The sequence below is a fragment of the Ictalurus punctatus genome, chromosome 21 (genome assembly GCF_001660625.3).
Source record: "Ictalurus punctatus breed USDA103 chromosome 21, Coco_2.0, whole genome shotgun sequence".
Classification (NCBI taxonomy): Eukaryota; Metazoa; Chordata; class Actinopteri; order Siluriformes; family Ictaluridae; genus Ictalurus; species Ictalurus punctatus.
The window spans coordinates 2243419-2267969 of NC_030436.2; the positions used below are offsets into that span (position 1 = coordinate 2243419).

The 24551-nt window shown below is 39.3% G+C and overlaps 1 protein-coding gene across 5 annotated transcripts in view; it reads left to right on the forward strand.

Annotated features, from left to right (window-relative positions):
• The window catches only part of alpl (alkaline phosphatase, biomineralization associated), a 54988-nt gene extending 36929 nt beyond the window's left edge, over positions 1-18059 (forward strand). For all 5 annotated transcript variants that reach the window (XM_047149394.2, XM_017450968.3, XM_017450970.3 and 2 more), the window contains 10 exons: positions 1217-1333; positions 3433-3548; positions 4691-4865; positions 8599-8774; positions 8992-9132; positions 9468-9537; positions 9628-9762; positions 16084-16275; positions 16355-16474; positions 16796-18059. In XM_047149394.2, the coding sequence (XP_047005350.1) occupies positions 1217-1333; positions 3433-3548; positions 4691-4865; positions 8599-8774; positions 8992-9132; positions 9468-9537; positions 9628-9762; positions 16084-16275; positions 16355-16474; positions 16796-17064 (1511 nt within the window). In that variant the 3' untranslated portion in view covers positions 17065-18059. The remainder of the gene's footprint in view (positions 1-1216; positions 1334-3432; positions 3549-4690; positions 4866-8598; positions 8775-8991; positions 9133-9467; positions 9538-9627; positions 9763-16083; positions 16276-16354; positions 16475-16795) is intronic.
• Positions 18060-24551: the final 6492 nt, after the last annotated feature.

Sequence of the window (24551 nt, forward strand, 5' to 3'; positions counted from 1 at the left end):
TGACCACTTGCACCTGAATTATGTCATGTTAAATGGTAAATGGTCTGCACTTATGTAGTGCTTTTATCCAAAGCGCTTTACACTGTGTCTCATTCACCCACTCTCACTCACTCACTCACACACACACACACACACACACACACACACACACTCATTCACACACCAATGGTAGCAGATCTGCTTTGCAAGGCGCTAACTTGCCATCGGGATCAACTTGGGGTTCAGTGTCTTGCCCATGGACACTTCAGCATGTGGAGTCACGTGGGCCGGGAATCGAACCGCCAACCCTACGATTAGTGGACAACCCGCTCTACCACCTGAGCCACAGCCGCCCCGTTAACGAGCACCTATGTGTATATAGCCACAGTTTGCACTGTACTCCTTGTCTTACGTTTGTCTTTCTTTGCTGTTGTCTATGTTGCTGTGTTTATGGTGTTTGTTTCACGGTTATTCTTTGCTTTAGTGTACCGAGTAACAAACCAGAAGTATCAATCCCCATATACGTAAACCGACTAATAGGTGTGAAAACACCCTTTATTATATTTTGACTCCATATGAACTAAATGCCCTGATACGGAAATCTGAAATAGATATACTGTTGTCACTGTGGCATAATAATGGCTTAACAGCATTGTCTGTAGGTGTTTTAAACAGAGATTTTGACCACATGATAAATGTCCCAGACCACATGATAAATATCTGACACCGCCGAGATAGTGTTACATGTCATTTGATTACATCATCTTTGAAGAAAATTGTCACTTGTAACTTTTACATTAGGTTGTATTGTTATTGTAAAAATGTTTTGCTTGCTTTGCATTGCCCCGAAAAATGAATGGACTCTGCAGTCTCAGGCTCCTTACTTCACAGTGTGAATGAAAACAAAGTTTTACCCTGCCATCATGTGCTGATTTATGTTTACGCATGTTATTCACTGATAAGAGGCTTAAGTCCCCTCCAAAAGACAGAGATTATTATTTCTGCTGCCATGTCATTTTCCTACTGGGTTCACCGATGATACAGGATTTTAGTGGTTATGTCATGTCTTGTGTTGAAAAATGGTATAGGTGTCATAATGATTTAGTTATAAATGACATTTTCTTTGGAGACAGAACGTTTTTTTTTTTTGTTTTAATTTTTTTTTTTAACCCTTGTAGTGTGCTTATCTTTATCAATATATAGCCAAAGTCAAACTGCTATGATTGATGCTCTGCAGAACAGGAGAAGGATCCTGAATTCTGGAACTCATGGGCACAGCATACTCTAGTGAAGGCTCTGGAAGAGGAGCGCAACACAAATGTTGCCAAGAATCTTATTCTCTTCCTGGGAGATGGTAAGTGAAATTAGTCCATCCATCTATCCATCTTCTATACCGCTTATCCATTTCAGGGTCACGGGGAACCTGGAGTCTATCCCAGGAAGCATCGGGGTACACCCTGGACAGGGTGCCTATCCATCACACAATCACATACACACTCACACACCCATTCATACACTACGGACACTTTAGACACAACAATCAGCCTACCATGCATGTGTTTGGACTGGGGGAGGAAACCGGAGTACCCGGAGGAAACCCCCGCAGCACGGGGAGAACATGCAAACTCCGCACACACAGGGCCACGGTGGGAATCGAACCCCCGACCCTGGAGGTGTGAGGCGCACGTGCTAACCACTAAACCACCGTTTATTATTAAATACATTATTATAATACATTAAATACATTATTATTTGTATTATGATCTTTTAAAATGTTGAATAACAGTCCTAAAGATGACGTTTTAATCTAATAGCTCTAATGTAATATGGTCCAAGGACAGGAAAATGTACATAAAAAATGTATTCCGGTGACTTATTTAAGAGCAGTTTGAATCACTGCTGAAAATGTTAACATTCTACATTCAAACTAATTCACAAACTACAATGAAACTTTACCCTGTATTTCACATAAAATCATGTGGTTATTATTAAATATAGGCATCCAAGAAATGCAGAAATCAAACTTGATTCAGTTTAATAGATGATGCACTGTGACAGAATATATTTTTGTGTGCAGTTTTGCACAGAGTAGCATTAGGACACATACTGCATAATAAAGTAAGCTTTTCTTCATAAAATACCACTTTATATTTTGTGAGGTTCAATTCAATTTTATTTGTATAGCGCTTTTTACAATAGACATTGTCTCAAAGCAGCTTTACAGAAATATCAACATGGTGTACAGATATTAAAGGTGCGAATTTATCCCAACTGAGCAAGCCACTGAGTGGCGACGGCGAGGAAAAACTCCCTAAGATGTTTTAAGAGGAAGAAACCTTGAGAGGAACCCGACTCAGAAGGGAACCCGTCCTCATCTGGGTAACAACAGATAGTGTGAAAGAGTTCATTATGGATTTATATGAAGTCTGTATGGCGTTAGGAGCAGCCGTAGTCCCAGCAGTCTGGAATTAGAGAAGATTTGAGCTCCATCCAGAGGCAGAGAGGATCTGGATCTCTAGTATCTCCATAAATTCGTGTGGGGCTCGGCGAAAGGAGAGAGGGAGAAGAAAGATAATTATGACTGCGAAGTAGTAGAACAGAATCTAGTCAGGGTAGGCTTGAGTAAACAAATATGTTTTAAGCCTAGACTTAAACACTGAGACTGTGTCTGAGTCCCGAACACTAATAGGAAGACTGTTCCATAACAGTGGGGCTCTATAAGAGAAAGCTCTTCCCCCTGCTGTAGTCTTCACTATTCGAGGTACCGTCAGATAGCCTGCATCTTTTGATCTAAGTAGGCGTGGTGGATCATATAAAACCAAAAGGTTGCTTAGATAGAGGTGTTAACAAACATTTAAAATGAATTAAACCCACACTCCCGCATCTGAAAATGTAGCTTCCTTTTAATCAGGAGAGGATAAAGGGGCTGAAACTAACTAATGCACTAGCATAAAAGTGTAATAACATATTAGTTTGAATAAAACAGCGATGGCTATGCAAATTGCCCCAAGTCTTTAAGCTCTGGTGTGTGGGAGTACATCGGCTTCCTGGTAAGATCTGACATTAGATTCCAGTGAGTTGTGGGCAGAAAAGTGAGTGTGTAAAGGTCAGAATTTCTCTGTTAATTTGGCTTCCTGTGTGCAGTGCTCTTACAGGCTTACTATTAATTACTAAGTATCTTATTATTTACAAGGCAGTTGAGCCTCCAAATTGGGTTATTTGTTAAAACCATTAAACCATAACATTTATTTTGCTTCTATAATAGATATAGTTCAGTGGTTTATAATCGCAAGGATGTTGACTTACAGCCCTTAGACAGTTGTGAATACTGTATTCTGCCTCTGTTATGTTTTTGTTTTGTCTGCCAAATGATTTTAAGTAACACATAAGCATGCTATTATAAATGTGAGATGGTGCATCGTGGTGAAAGCTAATGCTCTAAATTTTGTCTAGGTATGGGTGTACCTACAGTAACAGCGGCGAGGATCTTAAAGGGACAGCTAAGCGGCCGCTATGGAGAGGAGAGTCAGCTGGAGATGGACAAATTCCCATATGTGGCCCTCTCTAAGGTTTGACAGCACACCTCTTTGTCCCATCATTGCTTTCCTTTGTGCTCCTAATCCATGCTGTGACATAATGGCCCTTGTTGGTCACCGCATGTCCACTGATGTCTGAATGCACATGAGGTAATGTCCATGTCTGTTAAATAAAGCAGATGAAAACAAACTGGATACCACAGTGAGGATGTATTTTCTCAGAAATCAGAAACACACAGGGTCATTATGAAGTCTGACTGTTAATCAGTACGTCTGACCAGCCTTGGTATATAATAAGGATGTGTACAGTCTCATCACAGCACACCATTTTAGTTCAGTCATTCAGTCATAGACTTTCAGCCTCGAGTGCTTAGACTAAGGTCCAAAAGTGTACAAATCAGCATTTTTTTTAAAAAACAGTATAAAGTACTGTAAATGTACAGTAAATAAAATAAATGTTAAGTATATTTACAGGTAATTACTGTACTTTGTATAGTATGTTACTGGAAACATACAGTACTGTGATGTACTGTAAAAAGAACAATAATCAGCCGAATGAGTAAATGTGGTGGATTACATTTAAAATAAAATATAATCCACTACATTTGTTCCTTTGGCTGATGATTTTATCCAAAGTGGCTTATAATTGAGACATGATACAACTGAGCAGTTAAAGGATAAAGGTCGAGGACCCAACAGTGGCAGTTTGGTGGTGCTGGGATTTGAACGTCCAATCATCAGATCTGTAGCTCAAAGCTTTAACTACCGAGCCAACAGTTCCCTCAACTAGCTTATACTGATTCAACCACCTTAAATGTCAGTGCTTTACTAAACCAACATTTTACTAGCATATAAACGTAAAAAGTAAAATTGCTGCTGAAATAAAGGGCATAGAAATCCTAGTTGCAGATGTTGCATGATATTGAAATTTTTTTACCATAAAACCAATATTCTGCTCTAAATTGCCCAATCATTTACAGATTGATTTCCTGTAAATAAAACAGTATTTATGTATGTAAAATAAATACTGCAAATATCACTGGGTGATCACTGTAATATACAGCATTATTTTTATTCCATCTGGATCTGAATCTAAACACTAACTTGCTCCGGGATTAGCCCAACATTGACGTTTTCCTATTTCACAAACATTCACAACCAGCTTCTTTCTGTAGACCTACAACACAAATGCTCAGGTGGCAGACAGTGCTGGCACGGCCACGGCATACCTGTGTGGAGTGAAGGCCAACGAGGGCACAGTGGGCGTGAGTGCAGCGGCTGTGAGGGGCCAGTGTAACACCACGCAGGGCAACGAAGTCACCTCCATCCTTAAATGGGCCAAAGATGCAGGTGTGCAAATGGAAAAACTCTTCCACTCTTAACTACTTTTCTGAAGGCAAACAAAATGAACAGAATATAACAGAGAGCTCATGAAAACACGAAGAGTGTGTCGTAGTAGTAGATGAATATGGAGCAGCGGCTCACTACCGTAGATTTTGGTTGGACAGGAAAACATTGATAATGACATTTCCCTCAAACAAAATGAAGTTAAGACCATTTTTAGAGTAACATTGTAATAGGTAGCTAAGAGTTGACAACATGCGGTCATCCTGCATGCAGTCTAGAAGCTCATTTTGTGTGGTTTTAGATGTAACTTTGTTCAGCTGTTTTTGAATCTAATGTCATTAACCAGGGTTTACAGGTTTCTGCAAAATTTCCCAACTACATCTTAAAAAGACCTATAACTAGCCCCCCAAAATTGTCTATTGGAAAAGAGAGACATGTATTTACTTTTTCTTAGCCCTTGCATAGGAAACAAATATTTCGCTTGTATTTCTATAATCCCCCTTTCCCTCTCCCTGTCTTTGCAACACAGTATATCTTTCAATATAAATGGTAAATGGCGCACTTATATAGTGCTTTTATCCAAAGCGCTTTACACTGCGTTTCATTCACCCATTCAAACACACACTCACACACCAGTAGTAGCAGAGCTGCCATGCGAGGCACTAACTTACCATCAGGAGCAACTTGGGGTTCAGTGTCTTGCCCAAGGCACCAGGCTTCTCTACAGACATTGCTCCACCATCCTACTCAGCTGAGGACATTGCTCTGCCTTCTTGCTTGACTTTGGATGTCACTTCGCCTTCCTACTCCACTGAGGACATTGCTCTGCCTTCCTGCTTGACTTTGGACGTCGCTTCACCTTCCTACCCCATTGAGGATGTCGCTCCTTCCCTTTGCTATGTGCTGTATGTCACTCCCCCCTCTTGCTTCATGGAGGACATCACACCCCATTCTTGCTTCGAGAAGGACATCACACCCCCCTCTTGTTTAGAGGACAGCACACACCCCTCTTGCTTAAAGAACGACATCACACCCCCCTCTTGCTTCGAGGAGAATGTCGCTCCCCCCTCTGGCCTTGCGGAGAATGTTGCTCCCCCCTCTGGCTCTTCAGAGCAAATCGCACCCCTCTCTGGATTTGTGGAGAATGTCACTCTTCCCTATGAATCTGTCTTGAACTTCGTTCCCCCTACTGGCTTTGTGGTGGTCATTACTATGCGTTCCATCCTGGACGGTGTGCTACCCCTTAGCCAAGCGGAAGAAATTGGTCCATCTCGCCGCATATTGAAGGACATTGTGATTTCTTTCCAGCAATGCTAAGGGTGTCACTTATGAGAAACTTTGTTGGCAGAAGGGCCCATATCTGCACACAAATTTTGTTTGACTGTCCTGGACCCCCTTTCGAATTAATTTTGTCTGTCAGGAGCCTCATAATTTCGGGTGGGGGGCTCTGTCAGGGTTATGCCGGAACTAGAGCAGGACTATAGTTCCCAGCAGCCACTGCACCTCACTGCATCACTCTCACATGGCCACCTGCACCTGATTTAGTTAATGAGCAATACTATTTAAGCTACGTTTTGCACAGAACTGATTGTCTAGCTTTTGTCACTGTTCATTGCTCACGTTCTGTACTTTAGTCCATGTATTTTTTGTCTTGATATCATAGTTCATGTCTTTGTGTTTCCAAGCTTAGTATTTTGTATTGTTTGTTGTTTCATTGAACTACTATCTGTACTTGTATCCGGCTTCACCTCCAGAACATGACAATTGCTGATCGAAGATGTCACATTTAACTGACAGGAACAGCTGTATGAGGTCAGAGAGGCAGCACAAATGCGCGTAAAATATTAAACAGAACTCCACGAAGCTATCTATCTAGTCGCATTTAAAAGACAAAACAGACACCATTAATTCCTAAAAGAGGAGCCCTATTGTACATAGGCTATATTTGTTATGTATGGTGTGTCGTTAGCGGTTTGGTGTACAACACACAATTTAATTTGATTAAATTTTTTTCAATGTACTTTTTATATATTGTTAAATAATAACAATCAAAGTTTGATATCAACCTGTCTTGCGTTATTGTGGAGGCTATTGTGCACCAAAAATGACCCCATAGCACCATCTAGTGTCCAAGGAGCGTTAATACTGGTATTACCGGTTTGAACTAAGGACACCGCATTGGTGTGAAAATTATGATATCATGGCCAGTCTAATATACCTATATACTGATCAGCCATAACATTATAACCAACTACCTAATATTGTGTGCTATGGTACCTGGTACCAAGATGTTAGCAGCAGATCCCATAAGTCCTGTAAATAGTGAGGTGAGGCCTCCATGGATTGGACTTGTTTGCGCAGCACATCCCACAGATGCTCGATCCTATGGAGATCTGGGGAATTTGGAGGCCAAGTCAACACCAAGCCATGGGCGCTTTCCTTGGACCACTTGTGGTAGGTGCTAACCACTGCATACTGGGAACACCCCACAAAACCTTCAGTTTTGGAGATGCTCTGCATCAGTCATCTAGCGATCACAATTTGGTCCATGTCAAAGATGCTCAGATCCTTACGCTTGCCCATTTTCCTGCTTCCAACACATCAACTTTGAGAACTGACTGTTCACTTGCTGTCTAATATACCTTGACAGGTGCCATTGTAATGATGTAATCAATGTTATTCACTTCACCTATCACTGCTCTATATATGATCTCTATATGTTTTCTCATATCCTCTACCCTACCTAGTGTTACTACCGTTTTAAAATTACCCGGAAGAACCCCTTCAAAATCTTCAACTAGTGGCGTTTTAAAGATCCTGAGTGTAAACAGCAGATGCTTAAAAAAAAAATTCTCAAACGGCAGGCTTGTTGCAAATGGAATAATATCACTGTTAAAGCATGTGCTAAACAAATAATTGAAGGAACGCTTATAGGAGCAAAGGTAATAAAGGGAGTACAGAATCCTAACAGCTCATTCAAACATGAAATATAAAAATGAATAGTTCATTTTATAAGGGCAAAGTCCTGTGCTGGAACAGTGGTGAATGGAGTAAGTGGAGTAGAATTCATGACATGCTCGGACAACTGAAAGACATCAAAAGAACAAGCATTCAAAAGCCTGCCATGACAGTTAAAGGACACGGAGGACAGCTAACAGTGCTGGCGTGATCCTACTGGACAGCTGCACATAGATCTAGGGGTTATGCAGTGTAAACGAGGGAACAAATAATAAATATAGTAAATATAATAAATATACATTTAATGCATTTGTTTTAGTAGCCTCTGATCAATATGTGACCAACCTTGTACAGAATCTGGGGTAGCCCTACTATTAATTAACCTAGACGAGCTATTAAGTATTAAGCCTTTTTAAAAAAAAAAAATTAACATCAGTTTAAATACATTAATTATTTTTCACTCATAAGTTCTTTGTCCTTTTTTTTTGTTCATCTCATTCATTGCCTTTTAAATCAATGCATGGATCCAAACCGTCAGAATGTTACACCCCTAGTTAGACACAAATAAAATATATTAATAAAATATACGGCTTCGCAAGAGCGAACATTGTTTAAAGTAGAGATCAGGATAGATTTCAATTCCATATAAGGATATCAGCTAAAATATACTCTTGGATCGTTAGTACCAACAAAAATGATGTGTCGGATTTTAATAAATGACGATCCAAAAACAAACCCTGTGGTCATACTTTTGCACCCTGTCGTTTGTCTTCATCAGGAAAATCTGTGGGCATCGTAACGACAACACGAGTGACCCATGCCACCCCGAGTGCAGCATATGCCCACTGTGTGGACCGCGACTGGTATTCAGATGGAGATATGCCCGCTAAGGCAGTGCAGGAGGGCTGTAAGGACATCGCCCGTCAGCTCATTGAGAACATTCCAAATATCAACGTGAGCCCATGCGCCCTCTTAATTTCACTTGATAAATGGTTTATGTGGTTAGACAGTTGCATATTTATATATATATTGGGTAATTTAGATTGAACTATTGGAGTTTGCCAAACCATTCCAAATATACTCCAATAAAGTATATTTTGAATCGTAGGTAGGTTCATTTGAAGTTTTTGCCCTTTAGTTTTTGATTCTTGCCTTGGGTACGGGTGGACAGGTAATCATGGGTGGTGGACGAAAGTACATGCTTCCTAAAAACACGTCGGATGTGGAATACCCCGGTGAAAAGAAGCACAGTGGGACACGCAAAGATGGCCGGAATCTGATCCAGGAATGGATTGACAGAACAAAGAACAAGGTGAGAGTAACAAGGGAGTTTGAATCCTGAATCATTTTTTTTTTTTTTTTTAAATGATTTCAGGCAAAGAATATTTCTGCTTTTCATTTACTTTCACATTTACTGATGCTTTGCAAGATAATTTCACTCCTTGTACTAGTCATGGTTCACTGGCTGTCTGGTATGTGAGCTGATGAGCTTTGGCTCTGTAGAGCTGTCTTGTTATTAGTACCACATGACCCGCACATCATTCAGAGGAATTACACCAGTGATTTAGCCACAAATCCCCCCATAAGAAGGAGGTTTATTCTACATGTATCATAAAATGAAATAACTTCTTTTTTTTTTTTCCACAGAGGGGTCACTATGTTTGGAATAAAAGGGATCTCCTTTCAATAAATCCCTCTTCTGCTGATTATCTACTAGGTGAGTTTTTCACTTGCATGCTTTAGCCAGTCTTTAACAATGCTGAGTTGTTGGAAAATATGCCCTGTTTTTCTTGTGCCGATGGTGTAGGGCTGTTCGAGCCAGCAGACATGCCATATGAACTGGAGAGGGACAGCAACACTGATCCTTCCCTCACCGAGATGGTGGATGTGGCTATAAAGGTCCTCAGAAAAAACCCTAAGGGCTTCTATTTGCTAGTAGAAGGTGAGAGAATCATGGATCTTCAAGTCACATTGGTTTCACAATGTTTATATTTAAAGCAGGGTGATGCAACATGAGCATACAGTATTTCAGGAGTTGTCCAAGGGCAGACCATGAACCCAGCAAATTATTTCAGTGGCCTGAAAAGAATACTTGAAAACAGATACTGTAGCAGAGCTGGTAAAATATAGGAAAAACACTGGCGACTCCAGTTTTCTAAACATGACCCCGCGTGGCTTTTGTAGCAGATCACATGCATTTAAGCCTGTGTAAGTTACTTAGCTGAAGGCAGCAGAGACTCAGACCAGAGACTAGATACATGGCTAGAGTCAGAAAGGGGAGAATCTTGATAGATGTTATTATAGTTTTCATTATATTTACCCTCTATATCTTGATTATTCAACTTCATTCACCACTACTCCAGCAAAGGGCTTTGCCCTTATAAAATGATTAAAAGAAAGGTAATGACCAAATCAGAATGCTTAAAGATGAAATAATAGAAAAGTATGTATGAATTCTCATCTGTTCAAGCGTCCGCAGCATTGAAGCGCCACTACGGAACAAAATGTAAGCACTTGAATTGTGCTATTTATAGCCATGGACAAATCAGTAATGGTTAAGCATTATAAGGTAACTGCTGTCGCCATTCAGTCAGTCTCTTATCTATTGATTGTCTATTGTCTATATAATGTAGTAACTAAAAACTATTTAACTGTTCATTATAAATAAATACAGTCCGAGCACTTTCTGATGAACGTTAAGTGATTTTAAAGGATATCAGTTATTACAGCATCTTTGTGTGGCCATTTTACCATTTGGGTTTAGCGGCTAGGGCATTTTGAATTTGAAGAGAGTAAAGAGAAAAATGTAACAATGGACAGAGGAAATTCTGTGACATTTAGACTTGCTCGGACTTGACTTCAAAGCTGGTGATGACTAACATGAGGAGGAGCTCTTTTTATAACGAACAAATTGTTAGACCAAGTTTTTTATTGCTGCTGTTTCCATTCCTCGGGGTGTCTCCTCAGGAAGATCCTAAGCATGCAAATGACTTTTTCTGTCTATTTGTACTAACACTTAAAACAAAATTAAAGTATTTTGTGAATTTTAAAACGGCAGGACATGCTGGACTGGAGCCGGACTGCTATGGGATAAGATTTATTTAGAAAGAGTTGAATATACTTAATTGGAAAATTGAAACAAGGAAATGTAGGACTTTGTCTGCTACTGGTTTGCTTGTCTGTTTCTTGCCATATAAATTCTGCTGCTGGAAATTCTGTTATCATTGTGACACAGCCCTCTTGTATACAGAGGTAAATTCACATTGGCTAGCGAGGTTTGCAGTAATAGGCCTAATGCTAGGACATAGGAAGCGTAACAGTGGAAGAAGCCTTACAGTTGGCTTTTGAGATTATTTTTTTTTAAACTCATTTGGTAGCTAAAAAGTATATTCAGTACATCTGACACCATTTTGATGCTATAGACTGGCTCTACTACACAGTAGTGAACAGCATACAAGGGTTAAGCCTGCCATATCTAAGGGGCTGTTTACACGACAACGTTTTCAACTATAAACCGAAAACTATTTGTTACATACGCCAAATTATGAACCCACATCTACGCTGATGAAGGGTGTTCAAAAGATGTTCTTGAGTAAGACCTGGGAGGACAAGCAGCTTGTGGGAAATCTTTATCAATGGTGTTGTTGATGAGTGTGAATGGAAGGAAAACTTCTGCGTGTCAAAAGCCTCTGTCTTTGCCCGCAGTGAAGAAGTTTGTCCTTACATTCAAGGCGAGCAGACCAACATGAGATCACCGGTTGGAGTCCGTTATAAGGTGGTGTGCATGCTGTATTACTTCAGTTCTGAGAGGAGACTTTGAAAAACCGCCAGTGCCTTCAGATTGTCATGGCCAACTGTGTCTGTTATTGTCAGGCAAACGTGCAGAGCCATCTCTGTCCATGTAGGTCGAAAATTCAAAATTCATAATGCTGCCCTCCGCTGTGCCCGAGGTGTCCGGATTTGAACGTGCTCATGGTATGCCTCAGTGTTTAGGAGCTGTAGATGGGACCCACATCGAAATAATGCAGCCATCTGTCAACTCGATGGATTACCTGAACCCGGAACGGTAAATATTCACTGAATGTGCAAACTGTATGTGACTACAAATACAGATGTGTGGATGTCATCATACAATGGCCTGGGAGTATTCATGTCACGTGCGTCTTCACCATTTTGAAGTAAATACATATTTTAAGACCGGAAACATCCTTGCACTGGAGAAGAAGACTGTGAATGATGAGGAGGTGATACTAAAATTTCTTTTGGGAGATCCTGCCTACCCGCTACTGGCTTTCCTGATGAAAGAATGCGCAAACAATGGCTCTGCGCCTCAAGAACAATATTTTCGACTTTGTCCATGTAGAGCCCAGATGGTGATCGAGTGTGCATTTGGCCAGCTTTAGGCCAGGTTCACATCCCTGAGGCGGCCAAAGGTGCGAGTTTGAGTCTGTTGTAGTCTGCATTTAGACACGACACTCGCCAGATTCACCTTGGTTTTACGTTAGCGTAATCTCAAACATGTTTGTGGGCAGAGGTTTACAGCATTTCACCTGATTGGTAATGAGAAGTGAATTTTAAAAATCTGTTGCCAAATAAATTGAGGACTTCCTGCGGTTTTCCGCCAAAATTAAAGACACAATGTCTAACACATAAAAGTGAATTAAGTCAGATATATATTACTATTGTTATATTACTATGTTGTACCCCAAATAATTTATTATTATTATTATTATTATTATTATTATTATTATTATTATTATTATTCAGTGCAATAGTAATATTACAAAATAGCAAATGTTTTTAAAAATATATTTTCTTCTTTATGAAAATTTATAACACTACTTGTTACAATACCCTGGCATTAAATTACTAACTAAAAAAACACTCGTAAACACTGCAGCGAGGGGGTTTCTAATACAGCAGCTGAGGGAGTGATGGTAAATTTGACATCTTTTTCTCTTCTCCCTGCCGTAATCCATCTCTCTATATATTTTTCTTCCTCTCTTGGAAAGTCATGGAAAGGAAACACTGGATTTTATTTTTCTTTCACTGTTGGAGCAAATGGTAATGTAAGAAGGATATTTCATACGGTCTTCCATCTCCCCTCTATAGAAGTTTACCCTGCTATAGTTTACTTAAACCCAGAAATGGATGTACTGCATATGCATGAACACAATCCATTATAGCTGATGTATCGTGTAGGATGATTGAAGTGATGTGCAGGTCTTAAAATATTTTGGAAATGTCTTGAATATGGTATTAAAAAGCATTACATTTGAAGTGCTGACCCCTGCAGGTACCCTGAGCGTAGTGCAAGTGATCATTCTGTCCTATTGCAAGTGATGGTAAGACGTACATTGTGCGGTATCAAGTTTTCACTGCTTTTCAGTGCAAGTATCTCTATTAAACTTAAGTGTCACTATGCACCCGCTAATACTGAAGTCAACAAACACTAGTTTTTAACAAAAGATGACGACATATTTTAACATGTATTAACACTCTTGAAAAAAAATTAACATTCAGTCTAGTGCCTATGGAGGACGAAACCTGCAAAAACAATACACAAATAAATAAATGAACACACAAAATCTTATATTCCTGCATGAATAAATATGAAATATTTCAATTTTGCTAGGAGACATGTAAACAAATAAACTAATTAAAATAAATGTTTAGGAAAATGCTAAATAAATAAATGAACACATAAATTCTTATATTCCTGCATAAATAAAAATAAAATAATTACATTTGTGGGGGGGAATGTAAATAATTAAACTATATAAAATAAATGCAAAACGGAAAGTATTTTTTTACGCAGGAATATGTGGATTTATATATTCATTTATGTATTTCTTTATTGTTTTTGCCATATATTGCCACTTTTATATGTTTATCTGGCCCAACAACGGAACTACAATAAACCGTAGTGGTGTCAACAATAGCTGGTTTCAAGTACAGTAAATATCTGAATGAGAATATATTATCAAGGGACTACCATGGAATATGCAAAATGAGTTTGCAGTTGGGACATTAAAGCGTCATAAAACATTAAACTACATTTTCTGGGATTTTAACTGAGGTGTTCGTATCGCACATCATAAAGAACAATCTTAGCATCTGTTCATTTTAATTGTAGGAGAAAACTGGTTAATTTTGAGCTTTTTTCCGCTATTTTTGTCTTCCTGGTTTAAAATCTCAGTCACAGGCGGTGACGTGGCAATGTACTATAGTACTTCGATGACGTGTCGGTGTCTCATAATTATTCATGAGCCTCCGTGTTCTTATCCCATGAGAAGATGCGGTCTCTTAATTATTCGTGACAGCACGTGGTGCTTTCCTACAGATGTAGTAGTTGAGAGAGGCGTCCAAATGGGTCGCAGTTGTTTGTTTCAGTGGTGTAAGAGTTCGAGCGTGTTTATTCTGGAGAGCGATGAGAATTGGAGAAATGCTCATGAAAGCAGTTTGCGTCTACACAACGATGCGGTGATAAGTCCCGAGGACTTTTCCATCCCTAATTTTTAACCATGACAGTTTTACTTGCCTTTTGAGCTGATTAAACCGCTCAAAGCTCCGTGGGCCGTCGCATGCAAAACTATGCAATGAGAATCCGCGTTGAAGGGACGAGTCTTCCCCATTTTATTCGTGAAAAGCTTGAGCCTATTAGCTAGCTTCCATTCCAGCACTCCCCCAACCGAGTTGCCCCCGGCTTGAGGAAAACAATATACTAAAATATATTATAAAAACCGTGCATACGATATATAATATAATATCATATATGTAATATTAAAGCTCCGTGGGCCGTCGCGTGCAAAACTATACACCGAGAGTTCGTGTTGAAGGGACGAGCCTTCGCCTTTTATTCGTGAAAAGCTCGAGCCTATTAGCTAGGTACAATTCCGACACTCCTCACATCCGTGCTGCCTCCGGTTTTATTTGATGTTTTCCTCCATAGTCACACCAGGGGCTAATGGTTTAATAGATAGGGCAGACGACCTGCACTGCTTTCTATTGTGTCTCCATTTAGCACTGGGGATTCCGGAGGAGAGAAGTCCTCTGTCTCGTCTGCAAACTTTATCTCTATCCATCTTTTTTTTTTGAGTGTTCTGAAGGCTCGCCCCCCTCTCTTCCTCTCCTGCCTTTCCCTGCCACGCCCACTCCCCCTCCTTTCTTCGCACAGCCATCCACGCCCAGTCAAGCGGCATTTTGCAAAAACATTGAGAGGTAGACGAGCTGAAAGAGGGAGGTTTCATGACCCTTTAAATGCCTACAGCTAGATCTGTGTTTAGCTTTCTCCTTAGCCTGTTGAGCTTTTCCTTGACAGAAAGCAGAATAAAAAGTGGGTTCATCGAAAATGGAACAGTACTTATCAGCAAGACAATTAAACAGACTAGTACACAAAGGACAACTTGCAAAGACCGCTCAACTAGGTACACATACAGTCCAATAAAATACAAGCCAATAAAAATGTTCTGCCATAAAGTTGCCTTCTATCCTCACTCATGGAATACCATATTGTCCGACCAGAAATTTTATAAATGATCTAACTGTTGTATAAATGACAGTAATGACCAAACTTACTTGAAGATCTCTTCGGGACTTGACAACCTCTGGTTGTGACCTCACACAGTTGACATCACTTCATTGGTACTTTGTGACTCAAAGGCCACAGAAACCTCCCAGTTGAACACCGACCCACCCCATATTTGATCGCACAACTCTTAGAACATGAACATGAGTCCACAGCCTGTCTATATTTCCCCTAATGGCTTTCAGCATTGATGTTATGTGAGCTTTGGAAATCGACTCTTTCTCGTACGGAAATCCTTCCTTGTTAGATAGTGGGCTAAAAATGCCAAGATGTCAGAATATTTAAACTGGCATGACTCACAGTCCACATGTTCCTGACCTTTTGCCACTTTATAGTCCAGGGTCACTTGTAGTAATAAACCATCCTCCAGAAAAAAATTGCTTGATCCTTTCGCCATGATTGTTTGTATTCACCGCTCTGTGGAAGAATGCTTATGTGCGCAGGCGTGTAGTGTTTCTTTACAAAGTGACATCGCCAACTACTGGCCTGGCATGCATAGTAAAACGTCTTTAGTCGTTTTTGCGGATCCGTGTGAACAGATATCGTTTTGACAATGTTGCTGTCTGTACGCGAAACGTTTAAAAAAAAAAAATGCAAAGGAAAAACTTTTTCCATTTTTAGTACATTGTTGTGTAAATATACCCTAAGTGCTCTAACTTCTCTGGCCCGTTGCAGGCGGGCGCATTGATCACGGACACCATGAGGGCAAAGCAAAGCAAGCCTTGCACGAGGCCGTAGAAATGGACCGTGCCATTGGTCACGTTGATCTTCTCACCAGCATCCACGACACCCTGACTGTCATTACCGCTGATCACTCTCATGTATTCAACTTCGGAGGCTACACAGCACGAGGAAACTCAATCTTTGGTTAGTGTTTGACTAGAATAAAAGACTCAGTGTTGTTTAAAGTGTCATTCGGATTTCCAACACTCAGGTGTGTGTGCAGGACTTGCACCTATGCTGAGTGATGTTGACCAGAAGCCCTTCACTTCCATCTTGTATGGAAATGGCCCTGGGTTCAAGCTCATCAATGGTTCCAGGGTCAACGTCTCAACTGTGGATTATAGTAAGTCAAAAATGGTCTGCTAAATGCTTGAACAAAGGCTTTTAAAGAGTTGTTAATATTCAGAAGTGGTGCGTGTCTGTCTTTTTATGACCTTTTTATGATTCATGTCAGAGGTCTTTAAATTGTCTGTCTGTTGAAAGACATAGTAAATGTCAAACTTTACAATGATGCTCAACATTAACGTATCTTTCTTTCTTTCTTAGTCTTTATACCTTACTTTAGTGTGATACTTTATTTTAGTTTACTGAAGTGTGCTCTGAACAAACCTTAACATAGGATGTAATGCACTGACATCTCTCTTTGCTTCTCTCATGCTCTCAGAGGAAAACAACTATCAAGCCCAGGCAGCCGTTCCGTTAAGCATGGAAACTCATGGAGGTGAAGATGTTGCTATTTTCTCCAAAGGACCCATGGCACACTTGCTTCATGGAGTTCAAGAGCAGAACTACATCCCCCATGTCATGGCATATGCAGCCTGCATCGGCCAGAACAAAGGCCACTGCTCTTCTAGCAACAGCTCCGCTCCTTCAGCCACAACAGTCCCTCTCACTCTAGCTCTACTAATTGTAGTCTCTTGGTTATTGTGCTGAAATTTCTTCTTTTGCCAACTTACTCACAGATGTACTTATATACCTTTATCTAGCTCCAACTGATGGATTTTATATAATGTTTTTTTTTTTTTAACTGTCAATTTTTAAATGATCTTTGTACAACATTTTACACTTTGGGATGACTGCTCACACATTTTGAAGAGAATAAAAACAAATAGCAAACTGAAGGCCCTAAAGAAGAATCAAGTCTGATAACATGAAAATAGAAAGATGCCCCCCCCCAACCCCCTTACTTCACCTGTAGTACATAACAACCTCAGAAAACTTGTCTCAATGCACTGTCAAAAATTTTTTTATTTAAATTTATTTTTTAAATGTTACTCACAATTTCTTACTATTTACTGGATAACATCTTAATTCTGATGCTGTAGCTGGTATTTCCAAGCTGTAGAGCTGTAGATACTTATCAATTCTATATGAATGTTAATTATAAAGCTTAATTATTTGTTATTAGTAGTGTTTAAAAAAAATCTACCAAGACTATGACTGAGCTCTGCACAGATTTTGTAATCTGTAACTGTACAGTTACAGTCCTCAGTATTCCCAGACGTTCCCAGGACACCACTCAGATCTCCCAAAAAATAATAATGGTCCCTGTCTATAAAGTGAGTAATGTTTTTTTTTTTTTTTCTCTTTGTAATTTCCTTTGGATGGTTCTTCGTGAGGAGAATGAAACATTGAAGACAAGGTTCTTCGATTAGATATCTCTCTTGTTTCCTTTTTATTGACGCCTGTAACTTTCTCACACAGCCTAAACATTGCCTTTGGCAAGTCTCTTTTCCCAGTAAATTGAATATGTTTCCTAAGCACTGGTATGTCGATAGAGGGAATTCTATCAATGTGTTATTGATTACGACAATACGTATAATCGAGCAATCCATGCATATTTGTCACAGACACGAAGATACTGGCATGTTTGTGAAGTGATGTTCAACTGTTGAAATAAATGAAGGCAGAATGGGCCAAAAGTTTCAGTATATTTGTCTTGTTTTACTTTCACTCACTATCTATATTAAGACTAAACAGAGACAAGGACAGTGAGTACGTAGTTCTGCTTTGTTGTGCTTGGTATAGGTTCAGTGTCACTTGTGTAGTATGCATAACATTCAGGGTAGAAGAACTTGATGAAAAAAATAACACTAGCTTTGGGCATTGAATTAGAAGAAGTCATAAAATGATAGTCATCAACATGGAAAAGTGTTAGTGATTGTAAATGCCTGAACGACAAAAGATCCACCGTGAAACGCCCCAACACCTGCTCCTTAGTTAATGAAGTCACATGGACTGGATTAAACATTTTTTTTCTGATGATAGTGTAGTGAAACAGATGCTGAGCGTTGTGCTGATCCCATCCCTTTGTATTATTAATGAGCATAGGTTGAGCTAATGTTTTATTTTCCTGTTTAGAGCTTTCGCTGATGCAGACAGGTTGTTGATGTAGTCCGCTGGTGGTGGCTTTTACTAGCTGGGCATATTGTTCAGCCTTTGGGCTTATTAGTAACTAATTTTGTGAGTCATTAAAGGACCATTTCATTTTCTTTATTTTCTTTGGGTTCATTTTGTATTGTTATTTTGAATTGTGTGTGTGTGTGTGTGTGTGTGTTATGGGGTTATGACAGACTCTTTTCCTTCGTTTAAGAGTTGAGACCCAGGGCAGATGGCTAGCTCCCATTCGTCTCTCTGTTGTTGTGGTGGTGGTGTTTCTGGCATGACATGGCGTGCATGCATGCTTGTGTGGCGTGTGAGCTGGATTGGTGCACATGGTGCTATACGATTTTTCCTAAGGGAGGATTTAGAATCTTCTTCTATCTGCCACTGGTATGGTTCAACCCTGTAGTTTCTTCACATGCCTTATTCATATGCTCAAACCTGTGGGAATTCTGGAGTGGGACCACTTAGTTATGTTAAGCAAATTTGAATGAGTTGTTTTTCATACAGAAGTGTTAAATAAAGATATTTGCATGTGTATCCACATTTGAGTACATCCATTGAACAACTGGCTTGTGTGCCCTTTTTGGGTGGTTGGGTTAATGTCCGTATATAACAGGGTGACATGGGTATATATCATTCGTGAGGCACGCCTCTTTTTTTTTTTTTTTTTTAGCCCCTCCGCAATGTTTTCTATAAATCTGGTGTAACAGTAGGATTTATATACGCATATCTTAGTTTTCAAATGCTCCTTCCACCACAATAGGAATAAAAAACTATGTTGCCTAAGCTCCTGACTAGTGGTCACTATGTGCACACTACTACTATACCCCAGAATATGCAAATAGAAAGCTGAAAACAACAAAAAGTGTTGCTGGAAAAAGAAGTCCTTTTCAGATTCATAAATTACAATCAATAATTTGCTGAAAATAACCTTGAACTCTTGAACCAGATATCCTGTGAAACATTATGGCAAACTTTCTATCTAATGGAACTGAGTAATATAGTAAAGTAACTGTATTTCAAAACATAGTCTTTCCTGTGTTTGTTACATTTCAGGAAGATCAGAGAAATTTACTCACACTTGCAGAATGCCTGTATTATTTTCCTGGAAGATTTTCTTTGCATAATGATGGCGAACATTTATTTGACATCAAAACATATGCAATGAACGTACAAATAATATATATATATTACTTAATTTGATTCTTTCTTTCAGAGTCCCCAGCAGTGATATGCTGCCCTGTGCACAGAGCAGTCTGTGTGGGCTACATGGAGCAGCAACTCTATAAATAATCCAGAAATGTGCGCCACTGTGCGCAACTTGTTTCCCACACAAATACTGAGAAAAAGAAGTAAAATGCATCTTCCTTGTTCACTGCCTGAACTTTTTCAGCTTTTTTTTTTAATTATTTTTTTTTGTTGATGTATTTGGTGTGGGAATTTCCTGAAACCTGGCAACCCTGTACATAAGCTTCATCCTCACAGCTTTCCAGTTCTAAAGCATACACCTAATCTCCACATGAAGCTTTCCGGCAAACTTTTTGGAGAAAAAACGACCCAAATAGTGCACGTACTATTAGTATCTGTATTTGTTTAGAACACATGTTTCATCCCCTTAGTGGATGAGAAAACAAACACAGATGTTAATGTGTGCAGCTCTGGCATTCATTGATATAATATGTGTTTCCTTACAAGAGATATACAACGGAGCCTAAACTTGATTCCTCGCCTATTCACCAAGCTCCTTCTGCAGGCCAGGTGACATTTCAAGTATTCAAGGAAGTTTGTTATCACTCCAAAACATGGGCTATATAAAAGGAAAGAAACTAAGTACGGAGGTCCCGGTAAAAACAGCAAAGAATTAAAAACACTAAATATAAAATTCTTAATTATCGTCCATAAAGATTCTGTCTTATGAAAAGATATCATCTCAGAATTATGAGTAGATAAAATATCAATACTTTATTATACATAGATGTCATTAACCAAACAAATAGGAGGATGTAGAATGTAGTGCTTAGTTAATTCACTTGCTCAGTGACTCAGTGTCTTTTCAGACTTGTTTGAAGACAGACAATGATTTGATGAGTGCATTCAGGGAGGTGGGAGTCCATTTTTGGTTTTGTAGATGAGCATCAGTGTTTTAAATCTGATATGGCAGCTACAGGAGAGAGTGGAGTAATGGGGTGTGGTGTGGGAGAATTTGGAAGGATTAAAAACAAAGCGTGCATTATGCTTTATATTCTTGTAACTTGCATGAAAGACCAGCCGGAAGAGAGTTGCAGTAGTCCATACTTGAGATGAGAAGGGACTGAACAAGCACCTGAATAGCCTTCAGGCAGAGGATGCATTCCCTGTTATACAGAGCAGCTTAGTTATGCAGGATTTAGTTTTATAAGCTGTAAATCCATGACAGGATGTCCGCCAGACATGCTGAGATGCAAGCACAAACATGAGTGTATGTAGGAAAAAACATGAGGCAGAAAAGAAGACAATTAGTTGGGTGGAAAAAGAGTGTATGGGGCTAAACAAAAGAGAACCAAGTACTGAGCATTGACTCACCAGTGGAGAGTCTGCATGGAGCCACCTAGGTCAAAATTAGTCACAGTCATTTGCAGCTTTGCTCGAATGTCAGGGAGGAGCCTGATAATGGATGTATGTCTAACTCAAGCAGTGTAGTTTTACCTAGATCCAGCTCAGAGTCATAATGATCACAGAGAACGATTCACACAAATTCGAATCTTCATCATGTGACCAACTGAAATATACATGATGGAGAGGTGAGACTCCATGTAGGCACTTGTTAGGTATTTAAGATAACAATGACTAACATTACTTACAAAATAAAGCTGTCTAGTTTTCCTTGGCTAATGAACAGAACTTTGCTTAAACTCATTGTTATTTATGAATAAAATGTAAGATTATTTTCATATACTTGTATTCATAAGTCAAAATAAAAAAGCAGTTTAACATACCATCCCAAATGGTATCTAATGCTGACAGCTGAATTCAGTCCTTATTAGCCAATAGAAGAATAAAGATAGATTAAGAACATTTATGACGATTGCTTAAAAATGCTCTCAGAATTCATCAGATAGTGTTAGCTAATGGCTAGCATTGGCAGGGTAAATCATATACGTTTGTGAATATGACTTAGTTCATTGTCTACAAATGGAGAGCCTTCTTTAATGCTCAGAGATATAAAGAAAAACCCAAGAGCTACATCATGTGACCTACAGGCCTCTGTAAGCCCATTAGACTCAAGGTATATGGGTCAAGTACTGTGTTTGGTGAAAACAGAATGCAGCATATCACCACACACAATTCACACAAACCATCAAGCATGGTGGTGGAGGGGTGAGGATTTGAAGAGGAATCTTCTCCAGAATAAATCTACTGTTGCTCAAACTACCATGGAAGTTTTTCCCCACTTTGTCCAGATGTGAGGGTTCAGGTCCAGCATGTGCAAAATGTGCAGTCAGCCACCGATTCACCAGGAGTTGTGCCATGGGTTCATCCCAAGAAGGGCGCTCCCAACATTTACCAGCCAATCTGTGACTGCTTAAAATATACAAAATGTCTTCTTGGTCTTCTTCATGTGCTTAAGCAGCATCAGTTCCCGTATTCCAACCTTCCAGGAGTATCTCTGTTACTTATTGTCTTATGTTTTCCCCATAGCCGTTATTCATCATTTAGTAGCATTGTAGCTCTATTTCTTGTAGATTCTGTTTGCCCATTTATTTTACATTTGTGTTTGCATTAACATTAGGTTTAATGCAGCTGCTCATACTTTGTCACAACAAAAAATGGAACACCATGGACAGAGTGAGACCTAATCTCCAAGACCTATTGCTGATAACGTTTGGGTAGCTCTCTTCCTGTTGACATGTGTTTCACAGATGCACCCTTTCCTCTAGAGTCTATAGTCACTGAGAATAGATAGCGTATGGTATTTTTCTTAAAGACTATGTTTGTGTCCAAAGAAATTTGAAGGTCACAACCCAAGACCGGCTGGGATTAAACCAGAGGAAAATCGCAGTCATTAACTGAGCTGAGTGGGACCTTCTGATTTGACATGAAGACGAGCAAAATTCAGCGTTGTGTAGAAAAAATGTCTTATGTATTTCTGTTTCATCTGAAATACATATGTGCAGGAAGGTAAGGAAGACTTTAAAGCTAATTAGCTACAGTCAGGCTGTTTGGAAATCCAGAGAGAATAGCCACAAATAGTTAGCTATGTGGCTGAACTTGCTAAATTGAGATCTTGCAACCATCGATGAGCAGTCTAATGTAAAATGACCAGCGAGAACATAATGTGGTATGACCAACATTTTCCTTGTGAGTGTTCTTCTGTTATCCCACTGGGGAAAACCTAATAGGTTCTAAATTTACACCCCTGTGAAAATTTCATGTGAATAGCCTCATTGGAAATATATTTACTGAAATTTTTTTTGACACGTTCAATACTTATTCCCCCCACTGTAGAATTGCAGCCACATTTCACACGTCATTGATCAATGGTGGCCCTGCTTTCCTTGTCTGTCTGGACACTGCTTAACTCCATACTTTGGGGCAACCTGAGAGGGGTACCGTCCTGAAGAAAGCTCATGCGTTGTTGTTAAGAACGTTCCAGATGAACCCAAGTATTGAGCTATTTCACAAGCCCTTTGAGTTAAAAAACAGTTGATTACTTTTTAATAATCCTTTGTATTTGAGAAACACAGACCATATTTATATGTACAGATGGGTAACAAATGAAAGGGAAAACAGATTACTCTTATGCTGTGGGGTCATCTGTTCAGACTAATCACCTTTATCCTATAATGAAACATTTCTATTCTGATGGCAGTGGTCTCCTCCAGGATGACCCCACCCCCATCCACAAGGACTCACTGAATGGTTTGATGAGTACGAAAATGACTTAAATGATATGGGCTTCACAGTCAACAGATCTCAACCCACCCAAACACCTATGGGAGGTTTTCATGAATTTTCATATTGGACAGTATTTAAATTCATAGGGGTATTTAAAATTAATTTTCATTTATCACGAAAAACACCAACTGAGGGAATATCTTTTGGCGGACCAGGTTTCATCCCTCTCGTACAGTTCCACAGACTTGTGCAATCTATTCCAAGGTGAACTGAAGCTGTTCTGGCTAAGGCACTATTTTTTAAATTTAATTTTTAATTTATTATAAAATTTTTGTAAAGAAAATCTTTCATATGTTTAATCGAGAAACTTCAGACCTGAGCTGTTTACTTAAGTGGATTTAGAAATCGACTCCAAACTGTTCCTCTTGATGTACTTAAGCTAACTTGCATTAATGGTTAAGATATCCTCAGACTTGACATCAAATTAAAAACATGCTGCTTTATTCTAGACCTCATCCTGGATTTTATCAACTCAAATACGATCAATTGAGATATGCGTGTGCGGCAAAAGCACTAAAATGATCACTCCAGATTTACTTCAGACATTTAAACATGGTATTTATAAATTTGTAAACATGCAAAATCTATCTACTTGAATGAAGAAGGAAAAAAAAACACGAAGGGACTCAGGACATTGTACTTGGCACAGAGATAGCCAGCATTTCATTGTAGAGCTGAAGGACGTTTGTTAAACAATGTGAGTCTGCGTTAAGGTAAAATCATTTTCCTTCATCGCTCTTATCCCTTCCTCGCCGTGCACAGATGTACGGCTCCAGAAACAATTCAACAAGCCTAGACTGGAGTGAAATTTGCCATTCCATTGTATGATTTAATTGCAAGCAAATAGGTTCTGCTTGAACTCTTCCCCCCTCTGGTCTCTTTTCTTCCTTCACAATACTTTGACATAATAAGCATAATGTCCTGAACTGACTCTAATTGAGCCCAGACTAAACTGACTATGTCAAATGATGTCAGCATAGTGGTTTTGCTCAAACAAAATGCATGTTTTAGGGAACATAGTTAAAACCCACAACAGATCATTGAATTTAGCAGTTTTCTGCCTTAGTCTTGAGCAGCATTTCAGCTGTGAGATTTTACAT